The 1,271-nt window shown below is 31.8% G+C and overlaps 1 protein-coding gene across 1 annotated transcript in view; it reads right to left on the reverse strand.

The window, feature by feature from the left end:
• Positions 1–429: 429 nt before the first annotated feature.
• Positions 430–1,271, reverse strand: part of TRDN (triadin) — a 118,327-nt gene continuing 117,485 nt past the window's right edge. The window contains exon 8 of the mRNA XM_029224121.1: positions 430–677. Coding sequence (XP_029079954.1) covers positions 430–677 — 248 coding nt within the window. The remainder of the gene's footprint in view (positions 678–1,271) is intronic.

Genomic DNA, 1,271 nt, shown 5'->3' on the forward strand with positions numbered 1-1,271 from the left:
ACAGAGCTTTCTATGGTGATAAATTTAGTCACTGGACAAACTGGATTTAATAATTCAATGTATATTCTAAATTATATGCTCTTGCAGAGCTACAGGAATGTATGGATACTTTTTATGATACTTATTCTATATGATTTGAACATACACCCCTTAATAAACTCCTTGAGAACTGTCAGTTTCCTGTATTGCTGTTCTTCAAAGAGTACACAAAGGACAGAGTATGTGTCCTTTAAATAACTTCAGATACTAACTCAAATCCTCTTTTAAAAATGCTTCAAAATGCATCTTTAGATATGTGAACACAGTTTAGTATTTCTAGAAATAAATTTTAATTCCCAAATTATTGTATTTCCTTTCAGGTATATTCACTTATACAAGTCTTTTACTCCCACGTAAAGTCTGATCTTGGTCTTTTTTCAGTTTTTAATTTCACTGCATCTGTTTCTTGCCCAATACTCTCCTAGAACCTCTGGCCACCTCCTCTGAATGTTTACCTTTCTGTTCATGCTTGGACACCACTGCAGCATCTTTCTTGTCCTTCTCTTTGGGTTTAGGTGATGTTTTCTGTGCTTCTTTTACTTTTGCAGCTGTTTGCTTCACCTTCTCCTGTTTCGCACCTTTCACTTCCTTTTTAATATTTTCTTCAGTCTTTTCTCTAGTCTTAGCTTTCTTCTCTTCTGTATGGAGTTAAAGAAAAGTTGAAGTATTTTATATATATATATATAAATATCTTTATCTTTGGTTAAATATATATATATATATATATATATATATATATTTAACCAATGCAGCATTTCATCTTTCATTGGTTGTTAAGAACACTTTTAAAAGAAAGAGAACACAAAAACAAAAAAATTGTGTCACTGACATAAATACTTGTGACTAACATTTGATTTTTATATAGTTTATGAAGTGGCATGTTAGATTACTAAAAAAATGTAACTAACTTGAAAGTTGGACTCTTTCTTAATTTGTACATGAAAACATTACTTTTTAGGTAGTCAGGAACTAAGTATATCAACAAGGAAGCATTTGGATTCTGGAGGGAAGTATATATATAGACATGTTCAGTGAAAAGCCATGTCCATACCAAAGAGCCCAATAAGAGACCTTTTAAAACTATATGATCATTTTTGTCCACAACTGAAATATCTTAAAAGTCATTCAAGAAACTGAATTGTCAACACAATATTTTTTTTTTTTTTTTTTTTTTTTTTGCAGTATGCGGGCCTCTCACTGTTGGGGCCTCTCCCGTTGCGGAGCACAGGCTC

The sequence above is a fragment of the Monodon monoceros genome, unplaced genomic scaffold (genome assembly GCF_005190385.1).
Source record: "Monodon monoceros isolate NGI ecotype Baffin Bay Population unplaced genomic scaffold, NGI_Narwhal_1 Super_Scaffold_15, whole genome shotgun sequence".
Classification (NCBI taxonomy): domain Eukaryota; kingdom Metazoa; phylum Chordata; class Mammalia; order Artiodactyla; family Monodontidae; genus Monodon; species Monodon monoceros.